This window comes from Argiope bruennichi, chromosome 6 (genome assembly GCF_947563725.1).
Source record: "Argiope bruennichi chromosome 6, qqArgBrue1.1, whole genome shotgun sequence".
Taxonomy (NCBI): domain Eukaryota; kingdom Metazoa; phylum Arthropoda; class Arachnida; order Araneae; family Araneidae; genus Argiope; species Argiope bruennichi.
In genome coordinates this window covers 130,280,329-130,305,370 of record NC_079156.1, presented here as the reverse complement: position 1 = coordinate 130,305,370, position 25,042 = coordinate 130,280,329, and the positions used below count along the sequence as shown (strand labels likewise).

Genomic DNA, 25,042 nt, shown 5'->3' with positions numbered 1-25,042 from the left:
GTTTGGTCGGGGTATTGCACACTTTCCGGATGGACATATGAAGACCCTTTTTTGATTTAATTTCCTACTTCAAAACATTTTTATTCAATGCAAACTATTAAATTATCAAGATATTGTTGTTAACGATTTGTTTTAGTCAAAAATTTTATGAATGTATATATATATGCTTTTATTTGTAAGAATAAATAATAAAATTTTTGGAAAAATAACCATAATTATTATTTAATAAATTCCTTACGTAGAAGTATTAGTATGGGAGATTATAAAATAAATAACAAATCTCTATCTCTATTACTAATAAAGATGAATGTGTGTATGTTTGCGAGAGTGTTGAAGTTTCACAGGCAAATTGTTTGACCTATTTGGTACACACACACACACACCCATATATATATATATATATATATATATATATATATATATATATATATATATATATATATATATATATGGGTGGGTATATATATATATATATATATATATATATATTGGAGGTTGGAAATGTACGCCTTGGAACTATTTTTTTAAAAATTTTAATTAGAATTCTAATTAACTGGAAATTAAGCTGAATGCTTGCATTTTTTATAACTTCTGGAAATATTATTTCATAAAAATAAATTTTTGACCGTTTCAAAATTTAAAAAAATTCTTTTTAATGATCATGTATTTAATAATCATGCAAATTTTATCTAAACTTCAGAAATTTTTTTAAGATATATTTTTTTTTCTCAATTTTCAGCAGTACATTATATTGTTGCCCTGAAATTCAAATCACTTTCATTGTTTCATAAAATATTTAATTACAGGATTTTCTTACTTTGCTGAAAGTTAAAGTTATTCGGTTTAGTATCTATCTAGTTTACAAAACGAATAAAAAGTGCAAAGTTACAATACAGCTAAATTTACAGGATAGATGAACTGGACGTTTGCGTTTTTAATAGAGCTATGATGTCATTAGGTTGATTTCCATCAGAAAGGTTCATGTACACAGTGAATAGAACATATGCAAGACAATTGAAATAACATTGCTTTAATGTCTGTCAGTTCTACGTAATCATGGATAAGAAGTTACATCTAAATGATACAACTAAAATTCAATATAGTCACTATTCTCAGCGAACCAACTGGTTGCCAAAGACGATTCGTTTCAAATATAACATTAAATCAATCAAATAAATATACTATTATAAACTATTGTTTTACAGAATTTGTCAAGTGAAATGTAGCATAACCAATTAATAAAAAAATAATATTCTAATTTATTTTTAAAATTAATTATTTCCACTTCAGTTTATATTATGATGATGAAAATAATTCAATGTGAACACACATTCGTAATCCTAATATTTTATAATTAATAGAATTTGCCATTTTTATAAATTTATTTATGCAGCAAGGGCAGTTATTTAGTCGGAAATCTGCTTTATAGTTGCAAGCTGTAATTAAAGTTATGGAATTTATTAAATAAAATTATTATAGCTGCAGTCAGTTACATGCCCATATTTACAAACTATTTATCATACAATAATCAAATTTGAAATAATTTAAAATAGTATAATTAAATTAATTCGAATGTTTTTAATACGAATCCATCTATAATTCGAATTTTCTTCCTCCGATTCCTGAATTTTTCTTTGTTTGAGTTTCATATTAAACCTGATGTTAAAATCATGACCGTAATTAGAAATTTTAGACTCTGGGTAGTATATGACAATATCCCCTCCTTTATCTCATTATTATTTCTTTCAGCTTTAATTATTTTTCACTTATGGTTGGCAAGTTCCCGAGTAATCCCCGTAGCTTTATACAATTTAATCGATTGAAATTTTTTCGATAAATGTTTCTTTGATCTGTGCTGTTATATGCTATTTTTTATCCCTATTTATTGAAAGAGAATATGGTATCCGAACCATTTCGTAATGTTCAGGATGAAAACAAATTAATTATTTTAAGATTAATTTTTTGGGTTTGCCTTTTTTTTTTCCTTCATTAAAAACAATTATTTCTAATAAGATAAATAATTTCTCGGTTGAAAAAGTGAAAATATATGTATTGCTAGCAAAGTTTAACTTTTCAATTTTTTTAAAATAAAATATGCAATATAAAAATATATATTCTTTTTCCTCATTCGAATACCTCTTAAGCGCAGGCAGAGGAGTATCTTTCCTGTTTCCCCAATTGTGGTTAAAATTCTGGTTAAAATATCGTTTGACATATATTTTAATTCATTCAAAATCAATGGAAATTTATAAAGAAAATTTGCACTTTTGATCTTTTGTTAGCTGAATTCGTCTGAATTTTTGTATCTTCAGTTATTATAAGAGAATAAATTATTTAAGGCTCTTCATTCCGTAGATAACTAACCACAATAAAATGCAATTAAAAAAGCAATATTAAATTTCTTGATGTTTTTATAACTCTGAACATGTTTAGAACATGACATTCAGTTTGCTATTTTTTTCAAGCATTATTATATAATTATATACAAAGTACAGCATATTGTATGCTTATTAAAATTATTTCTTAAAATGTTTACTTGGGAAAAAATACATTTTTATTTATACTTTTAATTAAAAAAATATTGTTTTTCTTGCTATATTCATTTTTAGACTTAGTGTTTCTTCGGAAATTCGAATTTATGGATAATTTTTATTGTGATGTGGCCAGCTTCGAATTCGTCAAGTTCCTCTATTCCACGATGTTTTTCCTTTTTTATTCATTTTTTTTCTTCTTAAAATAGCTTTTTTCAAAATTGTTTCTTTGAATGTTTTGCAATTGCATGATTTACGGATCTCCATCACTAGATGACTCGCCTAAATGAATTCAAAACATTGGTAACAGTTGTTGCGTACAGCCGACCACCCCGCCACCACTGAACATAGTAGTACCGACAGGATTCATTGGTAACAGTGTTCTGTGAATGACTTACATGAGAATAAATAATACTAATAATTTAGAAAGCCATCTTGATTTAAAATATTTTAATAAATATGGAACTAAACATATTTCAGTGATTTGTCTAGTTTGTAATGGAGTCACTAATCCTATTACTGTTTATAAAGTAATTGCATTGTTCGCCGTTTTGTATGGAATCACTAATGTTACTATAATGTATAGTTATATCAATATAACTAGCCGCCTTTGGCGACCAGCCGGTTCGCCCATCTTAATGTTCGTTAAAATTTTAATAATTAAATATTTTATGCAATTCCTACTTTAATAACTTCTTCATCAAAATATTTTAAAACTTCAAATTTTGATATATAATTCACTCATAATATTATAAACGCCTTCAGTCACAACGTAATATGTATCTCTCTAATTTTCTGTTAGTTCCCGTAGAATTTATACTATAAATTAAAGTGGAAAGGATTAATCTGTAATTAATATAATAATATTTTTTACTGAAACAAAGTATTTTTTTGTAATATGATTACTGAAAAGAGTCACTGAGCGTTTAAACTTTATGGGCACTAAAGAATATCTTTCCTAATTTATGTAATATTTCAAGAATTTGTCAACAAAATATTCTCAGATTCATCATGACCAGCACGATTCATTAACAATGTTTAATTTTAAATGCATCAAACATTAAGAAAATAAAACAAATCGTTTAAAATAATCGGTTAAAAACAGGTTAAAAAAAACTACTTAAAAAATGATGTACTTAAAACTATAAGCGTATACAAAAAATATATAACTAACTTAAATACAATTGAATTACAAAAACATGCAACGAACCTAAAAATAATTTAAATCGAGTCCGCTTCCGTTGAAATGTAAACAATGATAATAAATTGCGCATGCGTGAATTTTCAACGACAGTTACGGAACGCAAATGCGTCATTTTTTCTACGCCAGTTGGGGTAACGCTATGCAGATTAGAAATTTTTAATTTCCTTTATTCTGTTTTATTTTAATTCAAAAGTACTTCAGAATGAATCTGAAAGATCGATTCATTAACAATGTTTCATTTTAAATGCATCAAACATTAAGAAAATAAATAGAATCGTTACAAATAGTCAGCCGAAAAATCTTAAGCCTAGCCTCATGACTGTTGGGAAAAAAAATTGAAGTCGTACTCATTTGGCGATTTCAAGATTTTTTTGGCGGGAAAGTTAGTTTTTAATTAATAATTAAAATTCTAATTAAAAATTCAAAAAAAGGGCTATCCTATCTTTTAAGTTAGATCAAACTGCACACGGTGTGCAAATTTGATTAAAATCGGTTAAGTAGTTTAGGAGTCCATCGCGGACAAACAACGTGACACGTAATTTATATATATTAAGATTATAATTTCTAATTAATTGACGTTCTAAAAGCAATTTCCTAATCTCTCAAATTCCATCTTTACTGTAACTTTAATTGCTTTCTATGTTTGAGAAATTTATTCGTCCCCCCCCCATGAAATCCACACTCTGCGCCGATAAATTCCTATCTTAAACTATACAAACTCCTAATATTTTCTCATGGTCTCTCTTTCCTGCGTTTTGTCTTCCTTTTCGGTACGTTGAACCGTGCTCTTGCGACAGCTTCTACAAGAGATCTTAATCTATCTATACTTATAATAAAGGCTCAATGTGTGTGTGTGTGTGTGTGTTGGCGCTCTACAGGCCATACCGTTTGACCTACAGCTACCAAATTTGGTACATGTATAGCTTGGAGGTCGGAAATGTGCACCTGGGGTCCCGTTTTTTGAATTTTTAATTAGAATTTTAATTATTAATTAAAAATTAACCTTCCCGCCCAAAAAAAATTCCCCACCGTCGAATGAGTAAGACTTCAGTTTTTTCCCCTTTTTTTTCCTTTTTTTTTCCCTACGCTAATGAGGTTAGGCTTAACATTTTTCGACCGATTATTTCAAACGATTCTGTTTATTTTCTTAATGTTTGATGCATTTTACTTTTGAATTAAAATAAAGCAGAATAAAAGAAATTAAAAATTTCTAATCTGCATAGCGTTACCCCAACTGGCGTAGAAAAATTCACGCATTTGCGTTACCCTAACTGGCGCTGAAAATTCACGCATGTGCATTGTGTTCTGATTGTTGACAACTATTTTAAGTAGTTTTTTTAACTTGTTTTCGACCGATTATTTTAAACGATTCGGTTTATTTTCTACTTAAAATTAAACATTATTAATTAATCGATCTGCAGAAGGTGAATCTGAGAAAATTTTGTGAACAAATTCTTCAGATACTACACACATTAAGCAAGATTTTCTTTAGTGCCATAAGGTTTAAATGCTCAGTGACTGTTATCAGTAATCATATTATAAAAAAATGCTTTGTTTCAGTAAAAAAATATTATTATATTAATTGCAGATTAATCATTTCCACTTTAATTTAAAGTATAAATTCTACGGGAGCTAACAGAAAATTAGAGAGATACGTATTACGTTATGGCTGAAGACCTTTATAATATTATGAGTGAATTATATGACTATTAAAATTTGAAGTTTTAAAATATTTTAATGAAGAAGCAATTAAAATGGGAGTTCTATAAAATATTTAATTATTAAAATTTTAACGTGCATTAAGATTGGCGAATCGGCTGGTCGCCAAAAGCGGCTAGTAATGTATAAAAGTTGGCTATTTCTCTACAATGATAGAGAATAAAAAGTATTAAATAATTGAACGACTGCCTCTTCAAATGTCATGTTTTGCATGAACGCACGGACGCGCGCGTGTGTGTGTGCGTGCATACACACGCGCGCATGCACGCACACACACACACTTTATTTCTAATTGTGTATTAATGTGTCCATTTGCCTTTGAGAGAAACTGTATGTTTTACACGTGTTACTGTAAATGTTTTGTCTTATATTTTAACGTTATGGTCATATGCGTTGACTGCAGAAATACTTGAAAAAATAAGAAGAAATTATAAAAATGGCTGAAATCTTTATTATTTATGTTTTTTAGTAGCTAACGCAGTCTACAATACTTCTAAAATCTTTTATCGCAATACAAGTAAAAGTCATTGCACCAAATTTATGTGTGTTTCCTCTTTATTAACTGGGCCGAATTTGCCTACATTTTGCGCAATTATTACTTTAAACATGAGAAAGAATACTATAACATTTTCAAAGTAAAAAAAAAAAAATTAATGTTGAATTAATTAGCAAAAAGTTTATCTTTTTTCACTCATTGCGCTACTCTATCACGATTTTTTTTTTTTCATTTTTTTAAAATTGTAATACCTATTTTAGCATAGTTGTTATTGGTCTTAAAGTAATGATTTACTTATGTTTAAAATAAAAATTAAGTCAATCACTCAAAAGAAGCAAACTTTTCTTTTACATCAACATGTGCGAACAAAATTTGCACTGTGCTAATATAACAAATATTATTGATTTATAGAACAGATTAACTACTGGAAATTTTTAAAAATCCTCTGGTTCAATTCATATTCTAATTTTGATAAGAAGCAATCAATAAACATTTCATACGATAAAATGATTTTATATATTATAATATTTTATACATATATAAGAGATTGGAGGGAGTTCTTGAACTCGATGGTTTTAAACTTCTGCCCGTAACAATGTTAGGAAGAAGATAACATGACAAGTATTTAAACAAAATTAATTTGTACGTGAAAAATATATGAAATTTTTTTTTATCCCGTGCAAGTATGATCTAAAGTTATCTGACATTACATATTTGATAGGTTAATTCGGTATTTAAAATGGAGTCTAGAACTTTATTATCAAATAGATATATGGCAGGTTTTGTGTTTAGCATTGGGTATGGTTAAGAAAATCGAGAGTGTATTTTGTATTTTTTCCCTTTAACTGATTGGGTCGAAAATTCATGTTGACACCATCTGGACTCCATCTGTCAAGACCACATACCAAATTGTCATTTAGTTTGTTACGCTCATCACATTCTTGTGCAATCTATGGACAGTCTACAAACAATGGATTTCTGCCAAATTTGAAGTAGATCTGCAATTTTGATAATAAAACCATATGCCAAAGATCAACTTTTAAGCTTTTGAGTTAATATGTTTATGTGCAAACTGGTGAATTGACTTCCCATTCATAGGTTTTGAGAGATGTCTACAGTCTTGCAATGCAAAAGCCACTTATCAAATTTCATTTTCCAGAGCTCTATCTGTTTTCGAGTCAATGTTTTAGCAGATAGATAGAATTCCCCAAAAACTTTTCTCCCCAATTCTAGGAGGCCTAAATTGTAAAAATCATTCGAATCATGCAAATGATTTTTTCCCTGAAATTTCAATATATTGAATTGAACATTTCATTCAAAGCAAGTAAAAAAAAAAAAAAAAAAAAAAAAACTGAACTTTTGAATATATTTATTTCCTAATAATTGCCTTTAACGGCCAACTGATTCGATGGCATTAATGGTTGCTAAAAGTTTCCTCAGCAAAATATTTTTAAATTTCAAATTTTGATAGATATACAAGGAACATTATTTTAAAACTCTTACGCTTTTCTCTTCATAGGGCTTTACATTTTCCTAATTTTCTGTTTACATATTTTAATGTCTTGAGAAAGAAAACATAGTTTTAAAAGCACACAAAACATTTATTCACAGACATAGACAATAATTAATATTAAACATAAATAAAAAAAAAACAGATTTAAGATTTTAAAATCCTTTTGAGTTTTCAAAACCAAACTAATTTAAAATTGCTAAATATAAAGAGTTCAGGATCCGGCCATCACACACAAAACAAAACCAAAGTCTCTCCTCCTTTCTCGCCTCATCCCTTCTTTTTATTCCGTTGACATTCATCTCACTTCAGTTTAACTCCTAATAAGACTGAAGAGGTTCCAAGAAATTCGGCTCCAGAACGGCTTCACCTTAAATGAGCGGCAGGACGGAACAATATTTATACATCCAATTATATCACAGAAAAAAGCAGAAATTGAAAATTAAAATGGGAGAACTTTATAATTTTTCCACCATTACTTGATTCTGAACTTAAAACTTAATATTAAATATAAGAAATATCAAAAAATTTATTAAATGCATGCCTTATACAGAAACCTACTCCATGTAGGAAAAAAGCCAAATCTTTATATTTTGATCATAACAACGAAGACAAACAAAGTTGAAATATTATTAGCAACAGTATGAATGGTTCGAATTTATTTCAACTATGAAATATAGTGTAAAGTAGGTTTAAAGTATTAAAAAAATATTAAAAATAGAAAGAGATATTATATGATAAAAGGTTCTGTATCATGGAAAAGATAATTTTTGGAACTTTAAGATACCGTAAAAATTATTTTTCTATTGTTTCTACTGTTTGGAAGCTACCGCGAAAAAAACCCGCCAAACTTTTATTTAATTTTTGATTTATTAAAATTTCAAAAAAAAAAAAAAATTACTCCGTGGTGAACATTCTCTCTTCCCCCCCCTGTAAAATATATATGCATCAAATTCGGTAGTTCTAAATCAAATGGTCTGGCCTGTAGAGCGCAAATACACACACGTGTTCATGTTTATTATTAGTAGAGAATGCATTATGAAAATATACCAACAAAAATATGTCATCTGAGATATTTTCTTTTTTCCGTTGCTACCCTCTGGTGTACTTATTCAGTACTGCCTTAAAAATTATTTTTAAAAACATTATTTTAGTTCTGTAGATTTAGAAATGGAAAGTAAGCTTATCAAGTATTGCACTGTTTTCTTTTGCAGGCGTGCTGAATGCTCCAGGCAGCGACAGGCGACAGAACAGCGAGAGATTTTGGTCTTTCGATCGAAACTTGCTGTCCTCCGTCGTCTTGGAGCCCGTGGTCTACGAGCTGCCCTACTGGAGTACTCTAGAAATTGTCAGAACAGGTGAGGTCTAACCTGATGCTTCAAATGTTTAGTTTTCCTGTCGTACAGCTGCGAGATGTAATTTCTGCGCATTTCTATACAAAATACGTAGGATGTAGTTACAAACTGATCTATTTATTGGATGTATAAACATGACTCAATTTGTATTTTAAATTTAAAGAAGACATTTGTTTGATATAAAAGTTAAAAATTGATTTATGCAAAATATTTCTCTTCAGAAATTACAGTATCTGTCTAAATGAATTACAGTAAAGAAAACATCTCCTTATTTAGAAGCAAACCAGTTATTAAGTCAATTTTTGGTATCTGAGTGGAAATTGAACCTATAAAACGAAACAAATAGTAGTCTGAAGGAGTAAAACCTGGTGAATAAGGTGGGTGAAGCAACACATCCAGCTATGTGACTGTAAGTTTCCGTCACACGAACAAAGCTTCTCCATCTGTCAATATATGGATGAGCTATGTTGTGTTGCAAAAGAACCTTGTTTTGTCTTTCGTTCACAATCTGGATATTTCTCTTTCGATTCTTCGTTCAAATAGATCAGTTATTGCCTGTATCGCTCACCATTAATGGTTCTATCAAGTAATGACTCAAAATTTGCATCTTGGATTTATTTTAGCAGTTTACCGTACAGTTTGGCATGTGTATTAAAAGCATATTTTTTAAATAGCTGAAACTATTCTTTATAAGGACATAATGTGTTCACCATAAATGTCCAACAGAAACCGATGTACATCTGCTTTTTTTTTTCTTGGAATGAAATAGTAAACATTTTTAAATTGTATTGTTTGAAAACTGTAAAAAATATATTGCTTTATAATTTAAAAAAATGTCTGATTTTATAAAGAAATAATATTTTAGATTGTGTCCAATTTTTTACTGTTTCCATTAAAACCACTTTTAAATTTCAGCTCTATTTTTATTATACGCAGTATACGGATACCATATTTCTCTGGAGGGATTCTAATTAAATATTTTATCAATTTATCAGTATGTATTACAAGAAAAAAAAACAGCTCATATGGAGAATTAAAATCAATAAACTTAGAGCAAGAAGTTAAAGAGGAAAAATCTTCTCTTTCTGGAGACTAATATTACTTAAAGGTCCCTAGAGACTTACTCCTGACTTGCTCGCTACTCCTTGTAAAGCTTTATTTTCTTATTGCCAAAACCCTCCATTTTTTTGTCTGCATCCTACATGAAAAAAAAAAGAATATTATTAATTATCGGTTATGTTCTATCTGGATAGATTCCTTAGCAGCTCAATCCATTTTCATGGGTATTCTTAGTTTGTATTCTTGAATATTCATATGTATTCCGTGCATTGATCGATGATCTTGCAATTGCATCCACTTTAGCAGAGCAAAGCTGCTAAGCAATATTTTTTGCGATCTTTAACAGTATTGTACCGTATCTTATTCTATTCGGAAAGGTAAGGTATGTTATTAATTATTACCAATCGATTCAAGATTCTAGTTGTGCAAAAAGTTTTTTACAATACTCTAATAAAATGTTTCATTATCCTGTGCTGCTTGGAATAGAAAACAGATTTTTTTTATCTGTATCTGTCGTTAAGATTTGAATGGTATAAACTAAAACATACAACTTAATTTCTGTTGTTAAACGAAAGTGAAGATATATGCTCTGAAACTTTTTTTTTGATGCATTAACCTTTCAATAAATTTTCCGATAGCACATTAATGAATAAATAAACAAATAAAAATAACAGTAAAAACTTTTTTCTTGATAATTTCTTAACGAATTTGTGCAAAAGTTTATCTACTTCAAAAAAAAAAAAAAAATGAGGTACCAAAAACATTTTCAAAAAAAACAACAACAAAAAAGCTTTAAAACTTTCCCTTTTAATTTAAAGAAAATTTTAAAGCTTTTTTCCTTAAAGCTTTAAAACTTTTCCTTTTTAAACAAATTGTATTTGTTTTAATCTGCAGACATTTTAAGGTGTATGTACACACTTGAAACTTCGAAAATCGTTCAAAATATTAAATATTTTTTATTGCTTAATAATGTTCTCTGATCCTTTAGTTTTCAAACGATACCAAGATGTTGTCAATATTCGAAATATTTCTCGAGTTAAAATTATTTTTCTTGTGGTGCTTTCATTAAAAACTCTAGTTACGGTGTTTTTAAAACTCATTTTATGAAGAATGATATTTTTCCACTATGTTGCTTCATTAAAACAATCATAACTCAACAAGAAATGAACCAAATACAGTTATTTATATATCAAAATAATCTGTATGAAATAGCGTCTCAATCAAAGTTATATTTATAGAAATAAATTTTTAATAGCTGTTTAAATGTTAAAATGACAGAAAAAATCTCGCTTTTTCTATTCATCGTTGATGAAAAAATTGTTTAAAAAAAACTATACATTTTTATAACTTGATTGAGGCAGACAACATGAAGACTAATATTAGGCATCATTTCCAACTAGAATTGTGTGTCTGTACAAATTAGAAATTAAGATATCATGTTTCAAAAAATAGGCTAATTAGCTCATTAAATATTAATTAATTAATTAATAATTAGTGTAATATGGTTTTTTCTCACTGAAATGAGTTTAAACATATATTAATAACCTACTGTAAAAAAACTGGATTTTTAAAGTTAAAATTTTTTAAAAAATCTTCAAGTGTGTACGTACACCTTAAGTCAGTTTGTACATTTCATTTCTTTGTTTTCTGGCAGTGTGCGATGCCGCCAAAGAAGGAGCACGTGCTCTGGTGGTGGTGCAGAGTCCTCCAAGATTGGCTCCCCTCCTGAACACCTACTCCGAGCACCTGCACCTGCCTCTGGTTCTGGGCGCTGCTATACCGTCGACCAATCCCCTCCAGATAAGTCTTTTGCCAGACACAGTGCCAGCTATAGTTGCCGTGCTTCGACACTACCAATGGAATTCTTTTGCCTTCATTTATGACACGGACCACGGTAAGGCATTGAATTAAGTACTTTTTCTCTTCAAATATAAACCAGCGGGATTCATATCCCCAAAAGTTTCTGGCATTCACTAATAAAGGTGTTATCCCAGGGACTGCCTTGCATTGGCATACAGTAGTTACGAAATATCAATCTTTGCCGTGAATTTAGCATTTTTACTGAACTTATCGTATGATCCTTGGCAGGTTTTTTTGGCGATTCCTTCCTGTCATGCCTTTAATAGTATCCGAAAAACGAATTTGTGTTTTAGATCAGTTTTTTCCCAATCGATTGAAGCAATGATTTGACATAGAACTATATTTGCAATCACAATATCTCGTACCAAATTTGATATATTTAAGTCATTGCGTTTTGAATGATCGCGTTTACATGTTTCTGAAAGCACAGACCGATAGACATTCAACCCTTTGTTGGATTTGGCTACACAATTTGAAAGGTGTCTACGCTACCCATGTTAAATCTGTGTGCCGAATTTTATCTATCTAGCGCTCTTCGTTTCGTAGTTATCGTGTTAACTTATATTCGAATAGCGGACAGACAGACAAGCTCTGGACGGATTTTACTCAAATTTTGATAGAAATCTACACATTCGGGGTAAAGATTGTATACCAAATTTCATACATTTAGCGCGAAGCGTTTTTGAATTATCTTTGTCACAAATAAAAATTTTCCAAAAATACGTTTTTCGAACTCAGGGTGATTTTAAAATACGGAACACACACACACACACACACACACACACACACACACACACACACACACACACACACACACACACACACACACACACACACACAAGTTGATACTTTTAAATTTCCAGCCCCTTTAAGTTGGATTAACGTACTCTTGTAGATATTATTCTCAAAATACAAAAAGGCTATTTTTTACATATCTTGTAATCATACATATCTCGTAATTAATAATTGTTACATATCTTGTAATCGTAATAAAAGGACGAAGTTGACAGTTACGTTGGCAAAATTTCCATCAATGAATAAACAAATTTATAAATGGAAAGTAAGACTGCTTCTGTTACTTATTATTGAATTTTTAAACTTCTTAAATGGTATTCGCTTCATTAAATAGGTGCGGATAAACTACAGGCGATCCTAAAGGAACTCGGAGACCCAGCTCCTGAGGTGGAGGCCTTCTGGCGCGCCTACAATGCCGAAGAAGCGACGGCTTTTGCCCGACAGTTACCGCCGGACGTGGGTCGACTGCTGCTCGATGTCTCGGAGGAGATGGCAGACCAGCTCTTCAACAAGCTCTCCGGTTCCGGCCGCTCTTTTCATGGAATCCTGATTCAACCGGTTTGTTGAAATTCTCTTTATGCAGTAGAACCTCTAGTAACAAGTATCATTCGCTCCAGAGTCTTACACGTAATTTGAAACACTCGTTACACAAAACAAGTTTTTCTGTAAAAATTCATGTAAAATAGGACAATTCATTCCAAAAAAAATATTCAAAAAATTTATAATAGTGTTATTTATTATTTATAATGCATGCTTTTTTTACAAGAATATTGTCTAAGGACATTTGTATTTAGATGCACTTCAAATTTTGGCGAGAATGGGTACAATATTGTCATTAAATCAGTTTTTAGCAGGCATAGCTACTTCCTTATCAGAGTGATACTTCTCAACATATGCTTCAATAATTTCCCAAGCCTTCTCCCTTAGTTGTTGCTCTATTGTATATATTATTCCTTCCTCTTCAGTCCACATCTCCTCCGTTACCTTTTGTTGTGACACAAAATGCTCCATAATTTTTCCTGTAGCTTTGTTTATGTTCTTCCACCAGCTCATCTAGGCTCAAAATCTTGTTCAGAGATAAAATATCGTTGATTATGCTCAAAGTCTTTGGAGCTACGTTCGACAACCTACCTGCTAAATTTTCTTCCATGTTGATATAAAGATTCTCTTTAAAGAAATATTCAGCATAGACTGATGCAGGCCAATCCAGCACGGTTCATGTGATGTCACTGTGTCTCCTTGCCATTCATTTTGCAAAACATCACTCACTAAGAGAATCCCTTTTGAAAATTTTATTTTGCTCTTAATATGAATCACTCAGCATGCGAGGCTAAGCTGCATTAAGCCAGGGTTGACTGTATTTTGAGGCATTTTTTTAATCGGAGAGAATGAATTCATGCTTACTCATTCTCTGCAGTGTCACATCAATTTTATTACGGTAACCAAATGTAGCATGTTAAAAAAAAATGAAATCATGCTGCAACATGAGATAGCGTGTCGTTTTGAGAACACATAGTTACTATGTTATTTGAATGCAATATAGTTGATTCAAGCTCCAGGTTTTGAGATCGCAATGAGTATTAATTAAAATTGCTTTCGTGACTTAACAATTTATAATGAAAGTAATCTAAGTAAATTTTGGAAGAAAATTAGAACAAATAGACGAAGAAAATTAGAACATTGTTCAATTGGGAAACATTCTTAACGCCACCCTATCTTTATAATTCGCAACCGCGTACATAAGATGCATGCCTGCTTTCTCAGAGAACGTCAATCCCTCCATCTAACGAAAATAATGGCAAATAATCGTTTGAAGCTCACATAATGCTATTTGTATCCAATAAAGTTGTTTTATACATTGACTTAGCAAACTAAATAAACTTCAATATTTATTCAAAATTTTTTCTCACAAATTTCATCTTTTTTAAGTTATGTCACTAAATTTGAATATCGTCTACTCTAAAAATTTTAAGTAAATAAAGGGACGTTTTCATTTCCTCAGTATTTCTTGTTTTTTGCATCTATACTTTACGCTTCCAGTCCATATTGCTACACAAAAAATGTCTCTTCATATGTATTTTACCTACCTTTAAAATTTGATCTATGAATTTAGAGACCCCTATATAGATTGATTATATTGTCAGTAGGAATGAAAAAAATTCTTATACTGATTTTAAATTTAGATGAAATCTGCTAACCGATACCTTTCATATCGCCAATGGACGAAAAGCCTCCAAGATCTTCTTGCTTCAGGGTTATCGCGACTTCGAATCTGTTTATGGTATGAAAGGGTGTCAACAAGCCGATTTCAAATAAAGTGAATTTTTGTTATATGACTTTTAGTTTTGTGAGCAGCAGTTTGTTTTAACGGTCATTTCCCACTGCACCAGTCGTCGATAAAGAAAGCATTGTCGCCAGCTATCACCAAATATTGGCAACAAAGTAGCTCCATAATATAAGCAGTAGTTCAATATTGGTATAGCAGTGCTAATAGAAAAGTACCGCTACATTTATTTCACACAAAAACAATGGAAAAGACGAAGTTGAAGTATATCATTTTAAAAATTGAAACCTACTTCTATGCTGCATATCATTTTGCTGTAGGTAGGCATCGTGCAAAAAGGATCGACCCAAGGTATTTCAAAACTCACCAAGTTCTCTGTTGTGGACGACGGGTCTGATCTTCTGAAGGATTTGGAGAATAGATGGAAAACCTTAAACGACTGGGGTCGAAGACCTAACAGTAAAGAATTACCAGTAAGTGCATATATACTATTCGAAATTAAAGTGACAGATATGAAACATCTAATATCTTGTATAATTATTGATTTAATTGGATTAAATATTGTACTGTTACTGTAATGGTAATATAAAATTCACAGGAGCAAAAACTTTTCAAGCCTACAAATTGTTCCTAAATGTGCAAATATATAACATACTTAAAATGCAGCTGTATATCATAATATATTTTCACTGCATAAAGTCATGCAATCGAATTTTATCTCGACTTTGTTAAATAATATTTTCAAGAACTTTCTTAATGTGATAGTGATAGAAAAATTGGTATTTTGGTCAACATTAAATAGATCTAATATTTGTTTACATGTTTTAATATTTTTTTATTCTTTGAAACAAGAATAAGGGATATATTTTAACGTAATCAGAGCATTACTGCAGATAATATGTAGGCTCTATATTAAATGGAAAAGCAGAATTCCCTTTAATTATTTTTTTTGCGATTTTGAAAGTTTTTAAAAATTTTTGCTTTTATATAATAATAAAGGTCATGCAATCGAACTTATGCAAATCAAAATCAAATATTGCTAAGATTTTGGAACATTATTCTAGTAATTTTACAAATTAATTCTCATTTGCAAGCCTTATATTACGTTATTTTAAAATTCTAAAAAAACGCGTTGCTTTAAATTTTTTTAAAAAATGCTCGAACCTATTATTAAACATTATTTGAACCATGCTAAAAAAAGTTTCGCCACTTTTTTTGACTAATTTTTTTAAAATTTCACTTATACATTTGTTTATTCGCGGTATATTAAAGCCAATTTTTTTAAAAAGTAACCTGCAATGAAGCGCTTTAAGGTTTCAGTGTGTTGCGAGCGCCTTTGACTAAAAACTAGTTTTAACTTTAATCATACTAGAGCTGTAACTTGCTTTTAGAACTCTAAAGTCAGAATTAATTGCGCGCGAAACCAATATATGTTTTTGTATATGACAACTATGCAAAGCAAGCAACTAACTATATATATATATATAGCATGTAAATAGAATTGTAGGGGAGAGAGATAATAAAATGGAGTCAGATTAACAACGAGTGGTTTATTTCACATTACGAACCCACATGTTTGAATCTTATTAGCGGAGAAACGACTGAATGAAATGAAATTCAGGTAGAGTCTCAACACAGTGCGTCAAAATTAGCAATTAAAAAACTAGTTATAAAAAGATGAAACTAAAATCGAAAGAAGCAATGGTTTTGAAAGTTCAGAAGAGAAAAGGGATCTCGAAGATTTGCATTGCCCTAAAAATTACTAGAAGAATTAATATGATAATTGATTTAATATGATTGCAATTAAGTAATTATTTATATTACTTATATTCATATGTAACGCATGCGCAGTGTGTTTTAACGTTTTGTGTCGGACTGAAAGAGTATTAAGATGAGGCATTTTACACACGCTATTTTATCTTGGACTTGATTATCAAATAGGCAAATATTTATGGACTTCATAACTTTTCTGGATCTAGATGATTCAAAATTTCTTTTGTGGTGTTTCCTTTCCTTTAGAAGTGCAAGTATTAGAATATATTCAAATTACAAAAAGTTATATTTAAATCATTATTCTTAAAATTTTGATTTTCATTTTTCCAAATTCACCTGCAGATCAGTGGTGACGATATATATATATATAGTTAATTGATTGACTCACAAGTCAACAGACAGGCAAACTTGATGTATTTAATTAATTATAATCCTATTTAATCAATTGCTTGATCTGGGGGCACGGCAGTGCCCCCGCCAAGTCGAGCAAAAACAAGCGGCACGGCCGTACTATCCTTTTCTCGAAGCAGTTCAGGCCATTTTCAACCCCCTATAACTTCGTTGTGGATAAAACTAGAAGCCTGAATTTTCAATAACCAAGCAGGCATTATATAAACACGGTATATTTCAATATATTTCAAATTTCATTAAATTTGAACCAGTAGTTTAAGAATTATAACTAGTCAAAGTTTGTGAATTTTGTCACTGACTGACTGACTGACTGACAGATCATAAAAACTCTAAGGCACTTCTAGCAGACATAGAAGCTTCAAATTTAGAATACAGTTAGTGTTTAGTGCATAAATCAAGGAAAAACTAAAATATCCATGTAATAATGGACATATCGATAAATTTTTCGAAGTTTCGAACATTATCCATTTTGTCGGCAAATTCGTCGCCAAGTCACCAAATGGTCGCCATGTTTGTCACCAAGCTCTCGTATCACTGGCTCGGCATCCGGCAGCATCCAATACAGATTACTGTAAAACGGTCTTTCATATGATGACACTATTCTCGCTGGGAAAAATTAATTAAATCACAAAATTACAGGTTTCTAACAATATCTAATTTGAAATAATTCAATTTGAAGCTGTGGAAACTGCAAACGCAATGGGTGACTTTCAGAAAATCAATCTGGTAGAAGAAAGCAAACATCTTCAAAGTATGATCGCAAAACTTAATGTCAATCAAAAAAGAGTCTTCGATATGATCACAAATAAAATGGACACAACCGATAATAACGCTGACGTTTTACGCTGTTTTGTGAGGGGAACTGGTGGCACTAGAAAGAGCTTTTTAATAAAAACTCTGAAAATTTGGGTTAAGACTTATTTAAACAAAAAAAGTGGCAGTTAGTACTCCAACAGGAATAGCTGACTATACATAGAATAGATTGACTATACATAGACTATTGCAACTGCCTGTAGAACACAAGCAAATACCGAAGTACAAACAACTTTCTGATGAAGTGCTCCTTCTGAGATCAGATTTGAAAGAAGTAGTGTTGTTTATAATAGACGAAGTGTCGATGATATCCAATACAAAAGACGATCAGAATGGGTAGTTTGGAAAAAAACATCTTGTAGTTTTCGGAGATCTCTTACAGCGTCCGCCGGTAAGAGAAAAGTCACCTTTTGAAAAACTATCAACTGCTGAAACTAACAAGTTATTAGGTTCCCTCAGTGTACCGAATCTGTGGACTGAACTGTTCATATACGTTGAACTTACAATTAACATGCGACAGCTCAATGATTTTGACTCTGTTGAAATGCTAAATAGAATAAGATTAGGTGTGACTACACAAAAAGACTGCGACTTACTCTCGACTAGATTAATAACTCTCAAATCCAATTCAAATGAAAACAGATTAATTGAAATAATTGAACACCTCTCGAAACTTCCTGATGATATCGTTTTCTTATTATTTACAAAAAACATGTGTCAACAATTAAATACTGCAATGCTTAAATCTCTTCCACATCCCAAAATAAAACTTACAGCTGTAGATAGCATAGATTGCCCCAGATACCTAACAAAAAGAGCTCGTGAATGCATAAAAAAATATGAAGACGATGCTTCTATGACTGCAGGCCTGGAAGAGAACATAATTATAAAAATAGGAGCAAAAAACAATCTAATTTAATATAATATGTTAATGTAATCTAATTTAATGTAAAGATACATTGTGTTTTCATGCGATGGCCAAGTCAATCTATTTATTTAAACCATAAAAGATTTTTAATATTGATATGGTCACTATAAGATGTTGTTAGGTTAGCTAATTACGTAATAACTTAAGACAGAAGGACCCTTAAGTAGGGACTGAATAAATTGGCCGACTTGATATTACATGGATCTCACAACTTTTTACGATAGAAGAACTGAGTTGCGAGACTTGGTTTTTTTTACAAGTTATGTTTTTGATGGCATTCATTCTTCTAGTAGTTACGTAATGCAAATCTTGGGGCTCTTATGCACTCCCAGAATTTTAAAACCAATTTTTTTCCGTTTTTGATTTAATATTTATGTAAGGGACTTTTGCTTGCAAATTTTGACAAACTGAAATCTCAAAACGCTTGCTTACAGATTACTTTTAAAAAAAAGCTTTTAATATATCACTCATAAAGAATACTATTCAAATTTATACTTTTTTTCTATAAAAAAATTTTTTTAGCATAATCCAAATAAAGTTTAATAATAGGACTGGACATTTAAAAAAATGCATAAACAACGCATTCGTTTAGAGATAAAATAACATAAGATGAAAGTAATTACCATTTGCAAGCTTTAATTACTATAATAGTGTTTTTATTTACTAGAATAATGTTCCAAAATTAATTTAAACAATATTTGATCTTAATTAAGTTTGATTGCACATCCTTTATTATTAAATGAAAACAAAAATGAAACAACGTTTAAAATTTGAAAAAATATAGAGAACTTGGCTCCCCCTAAAGTTATATAGATCCTAGGTAGTTGTCTACTTTGCCTGCTTAATAACCTGGCTATATTTTTGGATTTACAAAAATAACGATAAAATGAAACTTCATAGGTAATCTACACTGTGTTTAAGATCTATATGATTTGAAAGAAGTCACACTAAAAGAAATGCATCAATGGTATCCCCTAGAGATAGTGGCAGATTTGCAACTAGGTAGCTGCCTAGGACTGTTAGGCTAAGAAGGGTTTGCAAGCAAGTTCATTCAAAACATATTAGTCTGTTTAACAAATAGAGGGAAATGATCAGTAACAAAACATTAAGACCTCATTAATACGCGGTGAAGTATAAAAAGTTAGCAAATCAATTTTTTAATACGTTCACTTATTTACAACATTATTTGTAAATACCAAGTATCTGCTTAAATTATAGTGTGATATCTCGCAGATATAAATAATCTCTACTGATAATAAAGACGAATGTCCATGTGCGTGTGTTAGCGCCCTACAAGTCAGAACATTTTACCTACATTTATTAAATTTTGCACATGTATTATACTTTGGAGGGTGGGAGCGGGACCTCGGAGCTACTTTTTAAATTGCTATTAGAATTTTAATTCATTAAAAATAATCTGAATTTTGGAGATTTTCTGGAATGATTTCTGAAATTATCACTGCACAAAAATAAATTTTTACACTGTTTAAAATTTAAAAAATTGTCTTTTAATGATAGTCGTGCGAATTTTCGCTGAATTGGGGCAATTTTTTGTAAATATTTTTTAACCTAATTTCCAATACTAGATTATATTGTTGTCTTTAAATTCAAACCGTCTTTACTGTTTCATCAAATACTTAATCCATGATTTTTTTCCATTGTTGAAAGCTAAAGAAGATGTATTGTGTTTAATACTAGTTTAGTTTTCGAAACAAAAAGAAATTAATTCAAGTTACAATTTGTAGATGAAACAGATATTTACGTTTTTAATAGCAATATGATGTTATAGATTACGAAAGAAAACATTTAAGTAAGACAGTGAAAATAACATGGCTCTAATGTCAAATAGTTTGTCCAAACAATGAACATTAAGCTATACACCAGAGGTCTTAATAAGAGTGGTCTCCTAAAAGCTTTCTCGCATACTCTCTAATAAATGTATCATGACAGAAAACGCCTCACATGGCACTGGCGCACAATAGTTAGGAAATATTAACTTCTGGCGTGAATATAGCATTTTTACTAAATAGATCGCGCCATCCTTGACGTGCGGTGAATAATATCAGAAAATCGAATTTGTTTTTTAGACATGTTTTCCTCAACTGATTGAAATAAAAATGTGAACAAAACTGCACTTGTATTCACAAATTCTCATGCCAAATTTGATATATTTAAGTCACTGCGGATTTGAATGATCGCGTTTATTTATTTCTGAAAATACAGACAGACTGACAGTCAACTCCTTATTGGATTTGGTTCAAAATGTGACTGGTGTCTACAATATGGATGTGAAATCTATATACGAAATTTTTTATCTATCCAGCTCTCTTCGTTTTGTTGTTATCGTGTTAATTTATATTCGAACAGTCGGACAGACGGACTACCTCTGAACAGATTTTACTCAAAACCTGATAGAATTCTGCAAATTTAATGTAAGACCGTGTACCAATATATATATATATATAAAGACCAAATTTCAACCGTCTAGCTCAAAGAGTTTTTGAGGTATCTTTGTTACAGGCAGACAGACGGGTATTTTCCAAAAACTGTGCTTTTTGAATTCAGGTACGCTTAAAACGTGATCTCCCTGTGGTGGACTCACGTTTTAAAGGGGTTGAAACGCGGACTCAGAAAACCTAAAGCGAGTTCGAATGCTTTGATGATTAATGTACTTTCTGCGTTCTATGTATAGGAGAAAGTAAAAAAATGAATTAACTGAAATCAAATATAAACAATATTCCTGCCGAATTGGAGCTGTCAGTAATAAGAAACTACTTATATGATATTCCATTTTCAAAAAGTTAAAAATAACTAAGGAAAAATAATCAATTAACACGTTAATTAAAAATAGGGTAATTTTTTAAACTAAAAGAATTATTTTGTTAAAAAAGAACCTTATAATGGTCTAGATCTAAGTACCTAAATCCACCATTGCATAGAAATATGTGTTTAATCTACTATCTATGTTTACAATCTTCTTTACAACGTAATGCATGAGCACTTATAGATCTTTGTGTCATATCTTTCTGAAGGATTCTGCGTTGCTGAGCTATGACGCCAGTCGTTTGTTGCACACTGTCTTCACTCAACTGTCGAGAGAGTTTCCAGAGACGCTGGTGGCATCAGTTCCACCGCAAGCGGATTGCTTCAACTACAGCTCGGGACTGCCGGATACCGACAAACTGTTCCTGAGACATGTAAGTCATTAAATTCGTCACGATATTTAATAAGCAGGGTGATTCAAAATTCAAGAGAGCATCTTTGAGAGGTCGTTGAAAACATTACGAGAAAAATTATTGATGTAAGACTTATTCGGGATTTAGAGTGTCATAGAATTTCGGAAACGCTATACACGGATTTTTAACGAGATTTAAGATTATTCTTCCTAATATCTCAAGAATCTTTACACATTTTTAGGAACCTGAGCAGAGAGTCCCAAAACGGTTGAATTGTCCTATACATTTTTTACTTCGTGAATAAATAAGTACAGTAAGTGGTCCAAAATAAGAGGTGGTGAAAAACCATGTTTATGAAATAGACCTTGCATTCATTTCTCACAATTTGTTGATTAGAACCATTTTTAAAATAATGTTTAATTTTTAATCAAATGAGGTTTCTTTTTTTTCACTACAGTATTTACTACAAAAGTTGAAATTTTTATTTTAACTATCAGCTGCATACTTGTTTTGCATTCTTTAGTCGAAATTTCAAACAAATACAAAAATAATAGCAACATTTTTAATTTGACGAATGCATTTTAATTTCTCCAAAGCTGTTTTTTTTCCTTCTGAAATTAGTCTGCATACGACACTTATTTACTTTAAAATTTTACTCAGACACTTTTGTAGTAGACACAAAGTAGGAGAATTTTTTTCTTTACTTATGTTGGGTTGTCAAGACTTTTCTAAATATAATAACTATAACTTTAATATAATTTATATATTTAATATTATTAAGAATAATAAAAAAGAATGTCTGTATTTTGGAATTCTACAGGTCAAACTATTTGATATAGAACTACCAGGATTTTTAAGCACATTCTTCAAAGAGCGAGAAAGTGCACCACGGAGTGGCTTTATGAAATTTCTATTAGAATTTTAATTCATTAAAAATTAGCAAGATTTTGACGTTTTCCCGTGATAACTTCCCAAAAATATTATGGTGCAGAAATTATTTTTAAATTCTCTTAAATTTCAGAAATTATCTTTTCAATGATACCGATTTTGGTTCAAATAACATTTCTAATTTTTATTAATTTTTAAAAAAATATTTTAAAATCGTATCGTGTGGTGATACTCATTTCCTTGTTGTTAAGGTTGGTTTACATTCAGCCAATTATAAGATTCCAGTAAGCCACGCATGCGCAGAAGAAAGATTGCGCATGCGCTGAGAGAGCGGACAATAGCAAGTTCTCTCCACGGAACAGGTGCTTACTATTATACAGATTCTGCGCATGCGTGGTCTTACTGGATGGATTGTAGCTGGGTCATTGTAAACCCACCTTTATTGATATTTCATCTTGTCTTTTTTTATATATATCATTAATCATCAGGTAATGAAGATACTCTTATTTTTTCCATGTGGTGTAATTCGAATTTAAGACATGCTTTTAATAAAAAAATAAATAATAAATTTGGGTACTTACGAACTATCGCAATCATTCCAACATTCAGGATAACTCACCAAATTGGCAATCCAGATTTCGAACGTGTCTAAGGAGCTGAATTGTAATATTGATAACCTTGAATTTATTCAATGCCGCCAAAATGGTTGTGGTAGTACGTAAGGATTAAGGATTAGTTACATAACTAAGCAATAGTGAAAAAAAAATTCATTGTGTCAGCTTTAAACACTGTTACTCTTTATTATGATATTGTTACGGAACTTCAACTCCACTAAGTCCGTAAAGTTACCGGGTTCCCCTGTAGTAGGTATATGGCGCGAAAACACTCAGCAGGCCCCAGTAACGAACAACGAATTTGACACACTGAATTTCATTACATTGAGTTATTGCCTTTACAAGCATGCGAAAGTACAGCCCGATAGACTGCCAGTCATTAAATAGATTTGGTTCCAAAATTTGATAGGTATCCATATTTTAGATGCTAAAAATGTGCACCAAATTTTATAAAATGATCTCTTTGACCTCTGTAGATATCCTATTCACTTGTACGCGATATGCCAAACAGACTTTCTCCGGATGGATTTCGTTCACAATTTAACAAGCTTCCACAAATTTGGTCCTCATTCCATATATCAAATTTCAGCCATGTCAAAGCGTTTCTCAGCTATAGTGTTCACAAACAGACGGATGGACATGATGCCAAAAGTGTGTTAATTAATTCAGAGAGGTTCGAAACGTTGAGATGCATTAAAATCTCAAGTTCGAATTTTTTTTAAACCTGTAATATTTTCTATATATGTGTACGAGAAAGTAAAAACACGCTGTTTAAAGAATCCTGCTTATTATGTCATGGCTAAGAGATTTAATTAGAATGAATTACTACCAATATTTTCAACGAGCCAGTTAGATGCTGTGGTGAATAGCATATAAGCCAGTTAACAACTCTTCTACCAGAACGATCGTTTTGGTAAAATAGTTTAGTTACTGGACTGCTAACCACAAGGTCCCAGGTTCTATCCTCACGCATCACAATCCGCTTCAATGTTAAAAGCGGCTCGTTCTCAGAAGACATTCCTCATGAAATCCAACTACTTACTGGCTACATTCTTTGTAAAATCTTAAGTTCACCGATGGTACGTACTAGCTTGACTTTTTCTCGCTACAAAATAATAGAGGAATACAATTATCTGAATCTTCACTCAAAACGTTTAAAGAAATACCATTTTATTTTTTAAAAAATGACGTGTAGGCTGCAGCAGAGGACTGTTGATGCTTTTCGGGAAGGTTATAATTCCTTCCAAAGATGCTTACACATTTATATCTTTGGATATGTATTTATTCATATATTGTGGATTTTCCTTTTCTTTACAGGTTTTACTGGGCCGTGGAGTAACAGGAAATCTCCAGTTCGATGGGCAGGGTCGAAGAGAGGGCTACTCATTAAATATCATCGAGTCCACCCCTTTTAGCCTCAATAAAGTAAGGCTTTTAACGCTAAATGTTCTAGAAGCTAGACAAGAAAACTTCTTTTTTGTTCTGTGTTGAATTTATCAACTTATTTGCATTAAATTCACAACACTATAGTTTCATTCGGTTTGACAAATATAATGCTAAAGAAATAATATCGCGCTTATCATCAATTATATTTATTATAAATATAATTATAATAAATATAAATAA

At 30.9% G+C, this 25,042-nt stretch overlaps 1 protein-coding gene across 1 annotated transcript in view; it reads left to right on the top strand.

The window, feature by feature from the left end:
* LOC129971507 (glutamate receptor 2-like) overlaps window positions 1-25,042 on the top strand; it is a 65,787-nt gene that overhangs the window by 701 nt on the left and 40,044 nt on the right. The window contains exons 2-7 of the mRNA XM_056085336.1: window positions 8,675-8,818; window positions 11,529-11,768; window positions 12,864-13,087; window positions 15,134-15,286; window positions 21,771-21,935; window positions 24,734-24,841. Of these exons, the coding sequence (XP_055941311.1) occupies window positions 8,675-8,818; window positions 11,529-11,768; window positions 12,864-13,087; window positions 15,134-15,286; window positions 21,771-21,935; window positions 24,734-24,841 (1,034 nt within the window). The remainder of the gene's footprint in view (window positions 1-8,674; window positions 8,819-11,528; window positions 11,769-12,863; window positions 13,088-15,133; window positions 15,287-21,770; window positions 21,936-24,733; window positions 24,842-25,042) is intronic.